This window comes from Helianthus annuus, chromosome 12 (genome assembly GCF_002127325.2).
Source record: "Helianthus annuus cultivar XRQ/B chromosome 12, HanXRQr2.0-SUNRISE, whole genome shotgun sequence".
In the NCBI taxonomy this organism is placed as follows: domain Eukaryota; kingdom Viridiplantae; phylum Streptophyta; class Magnoliopsida; order Asterales; family Asteraceae; genus Helianthus; species Helianthus annuus.
Genome location: NC_035444.2, coordinates 10,200,642 through 10,212,772, shown reverse-complemented (window position 1 = coordinate 10,212,772; position 12,131 = coordinate 10,200,642). Strand labels below are relative to the sequence as shown.

The window sequence follows — 12,131 nt, the reverse complement described above, 5'->3', positions numbered from 1 at the left end:
TTCTTTAAAAGCTAACTTTCTAAATAAGTCAATGGCTTAACGGATAAAACATTATAAAAAAATTTAAGTCTATCAATTTATTCATCAAGAAAATATATAGCATAATTAGTTCTCATCATTATCATGCATTAAATAAATAAATAAAATATACTTAGTAGTTCCTTTAAACAAAATACACAAAGTCTTTTATTTATTAAAAAAAAATCCATATTCATTTATATATTTGATTTTGTTCCAACGAAAAGTTAAAATTCTAAACATCATATATGAGGTTAAATATTCAAAAAAAAAAAAAAAAAAAAAAGGCAACCAATTTAATTTTGAAAACAGCATACGAAATTTTTTCAAAAGAGATCTTATCCATTTAACCTTTAAATCTTGGGGTTATCTAACAACCCAATGGCCCAAAGTAAAAAATTAAAACTATGTAAAAGCAATTCCATATTCATTTCTTTGAAAATACAGAGGTTATGAAAATAGAACTAGTTCTAATCATTTACTTCAAAAACATGCCCAGTGATTTCAGTTAACCACTAGGATCTTTTTACTTTCATTCGGAAACTGAAGAGAAAGAGTTGGCTGAATGTATTATTACCTCTGTTCGCTACACGATTATCATCGGTCGGGTTCGCCGGAGTTCTTGCGGTGGCAACGGCGGCTCAGAAAGGTAATGGGGAGCGGTTTAAGCAAAGGAAAACGTTTGTGAGGGAGGTGTCTTTCAATAAGCAAAGGGGGGTCACCAAATAAATGGTTAACACGCGGGTTCGAGTTATGGAAACTTGCCTAGAGTTACAGCTGATGATTGGGTCACTTTTAAGGAATGATTTTACAATTGTAAACATGTGATAATTCGTAGGATTACAGTTTGGTTAATAAGGAAATTATTCGATTTGAAATCTTTGATTGATACGAGTTGTGGGAACCGTTTAAAGAAAGTCACAGGCGGTGACCGAATTCTCCGGGAGCACAAGCGGCAACTCCATTTCTCTTGGCCAACATGCTTTATAAATTGCCCCACAGATTTCAATGATTTTACCATTAAATCCCCACAAATTAATTCTTTTAAAACTTAATAAGTTTATACATTACTTAACATATTAAACCAAAAAATCAAAATGTAGCCTGCTGCATTTTTTTTTCAAATTATTTTACATTATTCTTACAATGAAAGCATATATATTATTAATATTTTTTTATATATTATTAATAAAAACATTAAATTTAGGTTTTAAAAATTCGGGTTGTTACATGGGCAAAGTGGGGTGCCAGAGACCGAAGGAAATTCGTCGCTATTTTCTGTGAATAGGCCGGGGCCACTATCTCTAATTTATATATTAAAGGCGAGGGACCCAAACTGTCATATATAGTGACCAGAATTACAACTGTCCTCAAAGATGGAATTAATTCCATGACAAAACAAAGGAATCCATGTGAATTGTGAATTGGTGTTGACCGAACCAATTCTTTGTTTTGATCAGTTTTGCTTTGTTGTGGGCTTATGGTTGTAATTAGTTGAAGCAGCCCATGTGGTGATTATTGTAACTCCTCGAATGAGCCCAGTAAATATAGATATGGGATTGCAACTAAATGGTGATACGTAATGAGGGAAAAAGAACATCACGACAGAAGGTTTTTGGGCGCAAGATTGGAGGCGGCTACTATTGGAGGATTATATTTTTCTTGGACGAAAAGCAACATTATAAAATACATATAGAATCTTGGGGACGCAAATAAAGGGAGACACGGCAGTAGACGCACGATCAGAGCCATAAGGGACGAATGGTGAAGCTTCTTTAGCAAGGTTTTGAGCTATGGAATTGTCGGGATTAAACGGGAAGCTTGGAGAGCAAGGAATAAACGGGTTTTGCTACCGAATCTTCTTGTTTTCTATTTTTCTTGTTCCTATGTCGATGAGTTCTTAATGTGAAACTTGTTTTATTATTTTTAAAACCATGATTCTTGGTTAGTTTCTTTAACTACCTAGGCATGACAATAGTTTAAATAAAGTTTGGATTTTTATTCGGTTTTTGGCGTGGTTTATGGATTTTCTTGTATTGTAAAAGCTATGGAATTTTAACTTGGTGTATATGCATGCTTGATATTTGTTTTATCGTTGTTTATTGCTTCGTATAATCCTTGGTGACGGTCTATATCACATAATAGGGTTGTGCTAGGGTTCTTGATTTAGATGAGTGTCTATATTACATAATAGATCATTAATCCTTTAGGGTGAAAATTGCATAAGTAACCTTAGAAGTAATATTCGGTAATTTAATAAAATCAAGTGTTCTGCTAATCTTGTCGCTGTGAGGCTCGAGGTTATTAATAGGTCTCGGTTTGGTTTATAGCTAGGTCTAAGAAATCGGTCTAGTCCTTAAACATTCTCTTGTCTATTAAACCAAGATTAAAATCTATAGTTGCCTTAGGCTTTCGCGCTGTGAGGTAGATCGTCTTCTTTTGGCACTTTCAAGAAGTTAGAGGACTGTGAGGAAATCTAAAAACCGGTAAGCGTAACAACCTAGGTAGTGCCACAAGAAGCACCTTGAGAGGGATTGAGGGGCTTAGTTGGTATCTTAATAGGTTTAGCATTTAAAGATCCCGGTTCCATACCACAAAACTATCGAATAGAAATCCATTCTGAGTTAAACTTGCGTCTAGCCTAGGTAGTCGTCATCGCCTTTGGTCAAAGTCTTAGTCCACATTCGTGTTTAGTCTATTCTTTGATTTTTCTAGTTTAATATTTTATTATATTTTTAGGATATTTAGAAAACCCCCCATCAAATAAACAATTAGTCAAAGTCCGTGTCAGTCTAAGTCTAGATAGAGTCATTAGCGTAATTTAGTAGAGTCTCTTGAGTTCGATACTCGGACTTCCCTAGGCTATATTGCATCAATCGGTACACTTGCCGGTCGTGTGGTTTAGGTTTTAGAGAGTCTCAGTTTTATAAATTTAAAGCTTAGAGTGTCTAGATTAGGGTTAATTTTAGTTGTTTTTATTAAACCACTTTTAGTACATCAATCATATACGGGTGTGATCAATGCATCAACTTTTTTTTTGAATGGAAAATTTCTTTTATTCCCTACTGTATGTGGGACTTGAACCCAAGACCTCCCCCTCTCAAGGTGTTTAAAGGCTTTGCCTTTGCTAATGGACCACCACCCCATCGGTGATCAATGCATCAACAAGGTTCTATTCATAATCAACAAGCACAAAGTTTTAGGTGATCGAGTATAAACAGGAGGTTTAACCCATGTTTGATCGTGGTTTTTTTCATTTTTCGTAGACTTTTCTCACCAAGGAGGAAAACACTATCGAATGACTCGAAATTATTTGGCAGAAAACCGGACGGTGTGGTGCAGAAGAAACAAAACGAGGGGTCGAGGAATTCATTTGGCGATGAAAGATGAATTAACAAGTGGATGTTGTTATTGTTGGGTCTGATAAGCAGTGGGTGCATATCAAGGAGGAACATGATATGGTAGGGAAATTCCAATCAAAGAAGAGTTGGACTCATGAAAGGTCGAGATGGTCTGAGAAGGTGGTTGTTGTCTTTGTTGGTTGTTATCTTTCTTCCTTGATGCCACTGGTTAGCCTTCAACATCGAGTTCACCCATGCTCGGTCTTTTCTCCCCACCCTCATAGCCACAGGGGGTGCTCCCCATGATCGAGGATCAACTCTCAAAAGAGCTTATTTGCTCTGATACCAATAAAGGGACAAATCGATTAAAAGAGAAACACCAAAACACGATTTGATCAAACCTTGAATGATTCTTTTTTATTAGAATAACCCAAACCAGAAATCACTTAAAGACGAACCCATTACATAAGAGATCCAAACTTCAAAAACAAGTAAACCTGAACCGACTAAATGAAGAAATTTGATCAACCTCAATTAAACCTTACCAAAATACTAAACAATTAAATAAAGGGTTATTGGATTTTATCACTTCTAACTATTGGGTATTGGCAGCTACCACTCTCAACTATCACTTTGACTCCCACCACTCCCAACTTAACACTTTGTGTGTTGTGTTACTCCGGTTGAGTGGATTTTGGCTCCATTTTTATCGTTTAGGAGCAGATTCACCTGCAGTCATTAGTAATTCACAAAGTGTTAGCCTAATATCGCCAATAACACAAGCCAAATACTAAGAAATGTTCACCTGTGGAGTGATAGAACACACAAAGTGTTAAGTTGGGAGTGATGGGAGTCAAGTGATAGTTGGGAGTGTCAGCGGCCAATACCCAATAGTTGGGAGTGAAAAAATCCAATAAGTCAAATACCTAATTCAAAAATTCCCAGGCACAACCCATTTGGCCTCATGTGAACAAATTCGATTAAGTCAAACATCTATGACTTTGAGCTTTTGTTTAACAGAACAAGAACAACTAACTCACACTCTCTAAACCTACACCTAAATTTTTTCTAAACCTACACCTAAATTTATACCCATATCCACTATTAGAATATAACACCCAAGCTCCTAAGAAGAATAAACACCTTTACAACACATAATCGATACCATCATAGGGTATAAGCCTACAAGCCCTTTGTTTGATATAACAGATTCCATCATTTTTTGGTTGGTTCATGTCTACATTAGCATTCTTCAATATAAGTCTGTAACTCTTGGTCATAAATATATGTTGTTATCATTAACAAAGATTAATTTACAGTTACATATTTCTTTGTTAACTTATTCCTTAAACATTAAAAACCTATATATGTTTCCAATCAAATACAATGAAACGAAATTGTAAGCAGTCTCAGTCTTCTTCAATACTTTGATAGAATACTCTTTTGAAATCCTCAATGTGTCTCACTTGTAAACACACTGCTACAATCAACGACCTAACTCCTTCTACCCCACGAAGAATCAAGAAATCGCCATCTTCGGCATCATTTGTTCCTGGTCCGGTAAACAACTCCTTCCCCCATCCGAAATCAATACCATACATCGGCAATGTTAACCAACTAATCACACCAAGATTAGGGTTTCCATAAAACGGCCCTTTTTCATTATTACTCAATTGCAAATGATCTTGAAACTTTGATAAGTCTTCTTGGTTCTTCAAGAAATCAATCACTGAGTTCACATAATCAGTATCCACCTTGTTGATTGTGTCCCTAATCTTACTGGAAACAAACCCTAATGTGCTTGACACTAACTCACCAGAAGTTCCGGTGGCGATCAGGTCCACAATCGCATTTCCAAAGTACTTTTCCGGCAATGGTGGGTTCATTCGGCGTCTAACATCTATACAAATGCCAATTGAAGTTTTCTGGTCCGGTTCTAGGTTACGAATCTTGCATGCGGTGCGCCATGCATGCGCAGTTACGGCTTCATACCGTGTGAAACGACGACCGGATTCTAGTTTGTGATTTTTGTTAGCTTTGTTAAGAAGTTTTTCGACTAGGGTTTCTGTTAGTTTCAACATTGTTACGGTTGTTTCTTGTCGACGTTCGTTTTCGTTGCTTGATTGACCTATAAGAATTGGTGGAGGACTACATTGTGCATGTTGCTCAATGTTTCCGTTAAAAGTTACAGTCGGTGGGTAACCAGCACGCAAAACTTTTCTGTCAAGATAGGGTGGATAACCCAATGGTTCACCACGACAAACCCTAGCCCATTCTGACAGAAAATGTAGCGCACTTTGCCCATCGACTGCAACATGTGAAATAAAGAACCCTAAAGACCACCCTCCACAAAGAAATCTTGTAACTTGCAATAGTAACAATGGAGTATCTTCAATGGGAGTATTTCGATAATCTACGGAAGGCATTAGTTGATCAAAGAATGGATACTGAAAAAAATCACCCAAGTCAACTAGTTTTACGTCGGCATAAGCTTCAGTGAAGCATACGCCGTTAGCATTGCAGTTGAGTTCCAAGCGCCCACGGGCAATGGAACTCAACCTGCCAGCTAAAGGGTAGAATTGAACTAGTGTTGTGGTGAGTGAGGCTTTTAGGGTTTGCAAGACCGTGTGCCAGTTTTCAGATGGTTTGGTGTAGAAGTAAATTGTTGGAACATGTGTGGTCATACCAGTCTGGTCGAGTTCGGATAGTGCGAGCCGACCGGACCATGTTGGTTCGCCCGGTTTGATCATGGAAGAAAGGGTCGTGATTACTCTCATTTTTGTTGTAGAAAGAAGAGTTGAATGTTTTGGAGTATTTATATGATGAATGAAATATGAAAGTGGTCATTAAAATGGTGTGAGGCTTTAATTGCGGCAGAATAAAGGATTTGTGTTTGATTGCTAAAATTCATGAGTAAGAAAGATAGTTCGTTAATTAAAACATGTAACTTGATAGATCATACGTAATTTAATATAACATTTTATTATTGATAATTGAATACTTATAATGCGTCTAAAACAAAGGGTAACAACGGGAATGTTTTTGTTCCTAGTGAAAATAGCCAAAGGGTATGTAGCCCAATGGTATCTGTCTTACAATAGGTTGTCTAGGACCATACCTGAGGAACTGTATGGTCGTGGTAGATCTTTTGATAAGCAATAACATGTAATGATATTGTCCTTATTAACAAAATAATGTATATTAAAGTGTCGTTCAAAAACTAGAACAAGGGACAAAGAAATGAAATTTGGGAATGAAAAAAAAGAGCTAGAATAAGTGACTGAATGGAAATTATTGTTAAAGCAGCTATCGAAAATAATCCGGTCCGAAATTGGTAGTAATTTTCATTAGGCTAATAAAAGTAAAAAAAAATACCAGCCTCAAATTCGGTTGCAATTTTGATTTAAAAAAAAAAAATAATCCAAAAGTTTTCAATGCATAATATATTTATGTTGCAAAATCAGTCATAAAAAGTCTGATTTCAAATTAGGTCCAAAAATATTTAGGTTGCTAAATATAAGTTCGGTCACAATTTAAGTTTGAAAAAAGTCCGATTGCAGTTTCGGGCGGAAAACATTTCGTTCACAATTTTGGTCGCAAAGAACTATGGTCCAAATTTGGCTACAAAGCACTCCTATCCCTAAACGAGTTGATAGTTTTGAAACAAAAGTTTTAGTCACTAAATTTGTTGCAAACTAGTTCGAACGCAAAATCATTTTGTGGCAAGGCATAAACGACCGTATAACAATCACAAATGGTCATATTGTTTTTATACAAGTATAAGTTATCAAGAGTGTTCAATGAATCAAATTTAAAATATTCTAATTAATCAAATTGGATTATTTTTCTTTTAAAATTTTGATCGTAATTTTATATTTAATTTAAATGCAAATTAGATTCGGGGAATTCAATTCGAATTCACATACAAGTTATAATTTGATTCAATCTGAGTTCAACCAAAAAAACAATGTGAGTTCAACCAAAAACAATGTGTTTTTTTCAAGAGATCCTACAAACTTGATAGTTTTTAACTTAGAAATCACAAGTTTATAAAATAAAGGAATATTTGATTTTAATAATCCCAACTATGAGACGTTGGCCGCTAACAGTCTCAACTTCAAAAATAACCATTGGCAGTCCCAACTATTGACATATTGGCCACCAATGGACCTTAACAAACAGAACCCTAACGTCGTTAGTCTCCTGTCGTCGAAAAACCGTTTTTGGCAAGAAAAATGTTTCTAAAGGTCCGATCTAAGGTTACAAAGAGGTTTAGGACGAAAATGTTGAGTTTTCTGGCCTAAAAGTTTAGTTTTCCGTCCAAAAAGAAGTTTTCCGACAAAAAAAGAGTTCTTCGGCGACTTCAATAATTGGGGCTTGTACTAGAAAAAAGTTCCTAAAGGTCCGTAATAAAGTTACAAAGAGGTTTTGATGTGCCCCTCGGGCTTCCCTCGCTTGCATCTGGAAAACCCTTGCGTTTGTTTTCTTTGCCTACTCGGGCTTCTTCGCATTCTTGGGGCAATTGGTTTTGATGTGCCCCTTTTCATTGCAACCATAGCAGGTTGCATCCTTAATATTTCGGCACTCAACAGACTTGTGCCCCTTCTTTTTACAGATCCCACATGGTTGGCCTGTGGGTCTCGATTGCACTTTCCAAAGTGCCTCTTATGACATTTCTTGCACCGGGGCTTATCGCCTGACTGTCCCTTTTTGGAACCAGAGTTCCCTTTGCTCTTTTTGTTTGATTGAGGAGACTGGTCATCCTCTCTTTTCCTTTTCCCCTCCTCAGTAGTCTTCTTCGCCCGACTCCTCACAATATCCAAAGTGAGGAACAATGATAGATCCACAGCGGATCTATAAGTGGCTGGTTTAGAGGCCTTAACATTTCCCTTTACTTCAGGGGCCAGACCACCAATGAAACGCGCAATGCGTTTGGGCTCAGGAGTGACTAGATATGGCACAAGCCTTGACATAGAATTGAAACTAGTCACATAGGATCTACAATCCAGATCCTTCATCACTAACTTCGTGCTGAGGACAATAAGTGTCCTTAACTAATGTGAGGGCATCGCCCTTAAATGATTGTGATACAAACATAACCACATCCTCCTTAGCGCATCCACTGATGTCTATTACAGTCTCCATCTCGTCTAACCACTTCATACAATCAATCGCGCCCTTTTCTCCTGTAAAGTTTCTTGGCTTACAGGAGACGAAGTACTTGTAGGTACAACCCTTGGTGTACCTAGGGGTCGGCTCAAGGACTACTTGCTTCTTGGGTTCACTACCCTGGTTAGATGAGTGCTGAGACTCACTTTTCTTGTGAGTATGTGGCTGAGAATGGGTTCTTGAATGAGTTTGAGACCGAATAACACTCGGCTCTTTAAACTTAGCATCTACCGCTTGAGAAACTGTCGCGGTGATCAGTGCTTGCAGTTCGGCACCAGTGATATTAATCCTGGTGTTGCCTTCTGCAGGATGACTGTTTGCTTCATCTGAGCCAGCCATTTCTGAATACTATAACAAACAATAATAATTATTTAAATTATATATAGATTCATTGCATGGATGATCAGATGGTCATGGTATTATCAAACCATTTAGACCATTTTAAGTAATAAGTAAAAAATCAATAGAATACACTATTCTTTATACTATTAGGCAGGAGAAGATAGAATTTCCACAACTGCCAATGTCGTAAAAGACATTTTATTTATCATTAAGCTCGTCTTGAAGGACATTTAAATAGCTTAGGAAGCTTGTCACAGGGACAACTTAAGATCTAACCACCGATCTCTTGGATCAGTGATCTTTTAAGGGTCGAACAAAGTTCATCGCCTTTTTGACAAGAAGTTTATAAATTAAACTTTCTTTGTCATTATTACACCTTTGCTTATAAGCATACATCTCTAAGGGATGTCTTGGTGTACATATCATATTGATGTTTATTAGCCATAATTCGCATTGATCATTTAGGCTATATGTATAGGTGACTTGGAAGAATCCAAGTACATTGTGGAAGCTTGTGTGGTTTCTCGTACCGCACAACTAGGAATGTTAACATGTTTTCAGATGTTAACAGAGATTTATTGTCTTAAAAAGGTTGTACCATCATAGCCAGTTAATACTTTGGCTAGGTTATACCTCTAAGAATTTCTTTGGCGGATCAATTATAAATTGAAAAGATATAACATGATGTAATAAAATACATATTTAAAAACTAAAGATAAACTTCATTAATGCTTGAAACAAGTACAAGTGCCCTAAATGGGACTTAGAAAGGACAAACTGCCCACGCAGGGGCTACAGAAATAAGAAAATAAGTCCATGCAGGGACTTTGTTACAGAAAATAAACTAATGTCCTCACATGGACATGATTACAACAACACAAGGAAAATTAAACAATCCCCTACTTCTTCTTTCCTTTGATAAGGTTTGCAAGGCCCTTCATGAAGCTACTATGCTTCCCCTTGGTTTTTCTAGCTTTGTGCTCAACCCTATCTGTCACGTTCCCCGACCCCACCCTGGAGGGAATCGAGAGCCGCGAACAGCCAAGCGGTACCGGTGGTTATTTTTGAAAACATTGCAGCGGAAATTTCATCAGGACCGTGAGTTAGGAAAAATATCAGAGTTTAGAAACACCGGATTTTTATTTATTTAAATAGATGGGATAAAACTCATGTTTTACAAAGGTAGCTTTTCATATGGGATAAACCCGATTACATAAAACAACTTTTCTTAATTTAATTTAATTAATAAATCAAGCCACTTCTGTAAGCCTTTTGGTGCCGTATCCAACTCTTATTCCAATCTATTGTAATTACCTGAAATGCATTTTAAAAAGGTTTTGTCAGCAGGAAATACTGAGTGAGTTCATTCAGTTTGCACAAAATGACTCATAGTTATAATTTACAGTATTAAGAGCGATTACAATGTCTATACATGTCAACCATATACCCACGGTATTTGTCACTCGACCACCCATTGGCTATCTCGTTGTCCAATGGTGTCTGTGACTATGGTCATATCACCCCTTGGCTATCTCGTTGTCCAATGGTGATGCATTAACAAGTAATTTATACAAAAACCCCACATACCGGCTGTAATGAAGACTACAAAGACTTAATCCCTGTAATTATAACTTTTGAAAATAAACATGATTTTGAAAGCAAGTTTGGTGAAAAGAGAATGACTCACATTATAAGCATGCAGTATTGATTTAACAAGCTTCCTGATTCAAATTCTTCTGAGAATTAGCATCTACTTTGATTGTAAGTGTATGGGGTAGAGTTTATCCTATTGATAAGCCTGATAACCTAATTTAAATAATAATGCACACGAAACTAGGTAAATAACTGGATACAACTTTTACGATAATGCTCACAAGATTAAAATCCTCACGACGAATGACAAAGTGCGATACTTAAACATCCAGCGGATTCGCAACGAATGATAGAGTATTCCCCGATTTCGGGTGGGACTCAAACATCCTGTCGGAATCACGACTAATGACAAAGTATAGCATTTAAACATCCTGTCGGATAGTTTCAATCGATCGGATATTGAATCGTAGCAGCGATCGAGTTAATACCCGGTATTAGTAGCAGTACCCCACTACTTTGAAAGTGAAATTCGAGCAGAGTGAGAATGATTTTGAAAGCTTTGTTGACATAGAATGAAAGCCCCGGAGCTAGACTATTTATAGCTGAAATTCAGACTTGTCGCGGCCCGCGTGGGAGTGTGGATCAGATCGGAGGTTGCTGAGTCACCGGTGGTCGCGACACGTGTGACGACACGTGGCCTTCATGCATATCCGGAGACCTACAAGCTGTCGCGGCCCGCGTGACCTTCTGTCTATTCTTTACGCGGCCCGCGAGAGGATCACAAATCTTGATTTCTTGATTTTTGATATGGATTGGGGTTTCAGGGGTCCGGGTTTTTACTTATGGATCAATTTGGGACATTTTTTACTATAATTATATTACAAAGAAAAAGGGAATAAAATAGTGAGAAAAGAGAATGGACCCACTTTATAACTTTAGGGTTCAACTAGAAAGCCTACTAGTATAAATTTTGGGTACAACTTCTGAGCTATTAATATATATATATATATATATATATATATAGGGAGAGGATCATGAGAAAACTAGATATAAATGAGAAAACTAGAAAACTAACTAAAATCCACTAAAAGGGAGAGGGAGGGAGACTTTTAATGAAGGAGGGGGGACTTTTAATGAAGGAGGGGTAAAATTGGAACAAAAAATATATAAATTTTCAAACATTTCCCATTTCTCCATACGTTATCATTTTAAAACAAAAATGGCACCATAAGATCACAAATTTTCTTATCTTTCATTCAAGTATATTCGAGCATATTTTTTATGACATAAAAAAAGATTTATGGTGTCGTCTTGTTTTCTCCACTATTATTATAGTAGTGCACATGTGCAATGTAACATGTACTACAATTGCATTACATGCTTAAAATTAGCTTTTTGAGTCTAGTTTAGCTTTTAGGGTTAGTTTTTTTGGAGGTTTAGGATTAGGATTAGGTTTTTGGGTGTGGGGGGAGGGGGGGTTTAGGTTTTTTTTGGGGGTGGGGGGTTTAGGTTTTTTTTCGGGTTTATGTTTAGTGTTTAGTTTTAGGTTTTTGGGGGTGGGGGGTGGGGGTTTAGGTTTTTGGGGGGTGGGGGGTTTAGGTTTTGGGGGGGGGTGGGGGAGGGGGGTTTAGGTTTTTTTTTTTGGGGGGGGGGGTGGGGGGTTTAGGT

General features: G+C 37.0%; 1 protein-coding gene across 1 annotated transcript; it reads right to left on the bottom strand.

Annotated features, from left to right (window-relative positions):
• Nucleotides 1-4,635: 4,635 nt before the first annotated feature.
• Nucleotides 4,636-6,168, bottom strand: LOC110892436 (spermidine hydroxycinnamoyl transferase). Its single transcript, XM_022139600.2, has one exon. The coding sequence runs from the start codon at nucleotides 6,134-6,136 to the stop codon at nucleotides 4,769-4,771; it is 1,368 nt and encodes a 455-aa protein (XP_021995292.1). The 5' UTR covers nucleotides 6,137-6,168; the 3' UTR covers nucleotides 4,636-4,768.
• Between the last annotated feature and the right edge of the window lie 5,963 nt (nucleotides 6,169-12,131).